This window comes from Gregarina niphandrodes (assembly GCF_000223845.1).
Source record: "Gregarina niphandrodes unplaced genomic scaffold scaffold00005, whole genome shotgun sequence".
NCBI lineage: Eukaryota > Apicomplexa > Conoidasida > Eugregarinorida > Gregarinidae > Gregarina > Gregarina niphandrodes.
The window spans coordinates 321,872-323,851 of NW_011645776.1; the positions used below are offsets into that span (position 1 = coordinate 321,872).

The 1,980-nt window shown below is 53.1% G+C and overlaps 1 protein-coding gene across 1 annotated transcript; it reads right to left on the minus strand.

Moving 5' to 3' along the window:
- Window positions 1-190: 190 nt before the first annotated feature.
- On the minus strand, window positions 191-896 carry GNI_040280 (prefoldin subunit; the record flags this gene model as incomplete). The annotated part of the gene is made up of 2 exons (XM_011131128.1): window positions 191-583; window positions 813-896. 2 exons carry the CDS (start codon window positions 894-896, stop codon window positions 191-193), a joined length of 477 nt encoding a protein of 158 aa, XP_011129430.1.
- Window positions 897-1,980: the final 1,084 nt, after the last annotated feature.

Genomic DNA, 1,980 nt, shown 5'->3' on the forward strand with positions numbered 1-1,980 from the left:
TTGGACCAACCGCCAGTTGCACTAACCGCCAGTTGCACCAACCGCCAGTTGCACTAACCGCCAGTTGGACCAACCGCCAGTTGCACTAACCGCCAGTTGCACCAACCGCCAGTTGCACTAACCGCCAGTTGGACCAACCGTCCCTTCCATGGCTGTGTCAAGCCCTCTTGCACGTCCGATCATTCGTTGCTTATTGAGCAGCGACTGGTGCAGCCGTGGACTCTACGGGAACAGAGGCAGCAATTTTTTGTTTAAGAGCTAACGTCGTTTGCTCAAGCCATCCCTTCTTCTCATTCAAAACAATAGACACCTGCTTGATGCTATTGACAATCTGATCGATCCGTTTTCTGAAATACTTTTTGTGTTCAGAATACTCACGCTCAATGTAATATCCAGCGCCAACATCGGCTACATATCTTCTTTTATTTAAGAGTTCTCCTTCTTGGTAAACTGATGCTGTCATGGGCACCAAAATGCTATTCGACTGAGCGTTGCATGTCTTGTCCATCGCCTCAATCGTTGACTCAAACCTTCTGTGTGCCGTAGCCAAGGCGTTGTACTGTGACTGTAGTACCTTGATTGTCTGCAACATTAGTCCTAGTGACCCAGTCCTAGTCCAAATACCCGGCCCTAATCCTAGTGACCCAGTCCTAGTCCAAGTGTTCGGGACCCAATCTTAATCTCGGTGTTCGGAACCCAATCTTAATCCCGGTGTTCGGAACCCAGTGTTCAGCTGTTCTGGTGCCAACTGTTCTGGTGCCAACTGTTCTGGTGCCAACTGTTCTGGTGCCAGCTATTGTGGTGTGATGTACCTGCTCCAGGTCCTGCCCTAGACCTGATAGTTGTTGCGGAGATAGTTTCGATAGGTCTACCACGTTCGCCTTGGGCTCTGACATTTTTAATTCAATTGTGCAAAAAGAGGCTAGTTTGGTTCGATATCTAAAAAGCCCGCCCACAAGCTGATACCAATCTTTCAACTCTATCGAAGGAGCGGGGTGGAATACAGTCTTTTCAGGGAGGAGAGAATGTGTTTGATTCGAACACTCAGCAGTTGGGTTGGGTGCTGAAGATGGTCGTAGTCCCCCCAGAGGGCGAGGAAGCCACTATCGGGACTAGTCTTAAACTACTCTACAGTTGTGAACTCTTCGCCGCGTCCGTTGCCTTTCCCGCACTTGCAATCCCAACCGTTCGTTGAGCGAACCGTTCGTCGAGCGAACCGTTCGTCGAGCGAACCGTTCGTCGAGCGAACCGTTCGTCGAGCGTAGTGCCTTGCAGCTAATTGTACCTTCCAGTACCTTGCGGCCCAAATGTACCTAGCCGCCCAAATGTACCTAGCACCGCAGATGTACCTGTTAGCTTCATTTCCCGCTCATGATTACACCCTGCACCGGCCGCACAGGTCGACTGCTACGGCGGCGCTTCACGCACAACTTGGATCCTGGGTTGTGCCACGGGGTCGATGTAGTTATGGCAGGTGTCGAACTTGACGGTGCGGTGTCGTCGCGAGTTGGAGTCGTCTCGCGGGTCTGAGGTACTGGGGTCTTCAGAGGCGGAGGGAGCGATGTCTTCAGACGGTCCAAGGGTTTTGGTTGACTGATCTGGTGGAACTCGGGGGTCGTCGAATTCAGGCTCAAGAAGTTCGAACCAGGCACGTCGCTCAGTGCCGCGCCCTCCAATGACTACGACCGACCGGAAGCTGCGGTATACACCACTGATGCCCGCTAGGTGCAGAGCGAAGAGAGCTGTATTGACCACACAAATCCGAGCCGTTTCGGCCCACAACCACTCCCCCGCCAGCCCCGTCGCCACGAACTTGATCGCCGTCGAAAGTGTCTCCACTAACAAGGCGACACTCACCGACGTGCTCGCCGTTTCCGCACAATGAATCACCCACAATCGGCGACTTGTAGCCGCCCCGATCCCGACCACTCCGTAAACCAAGTTAAACGAACCTACTGGGGGGTAGTACTGGTTCGGGGG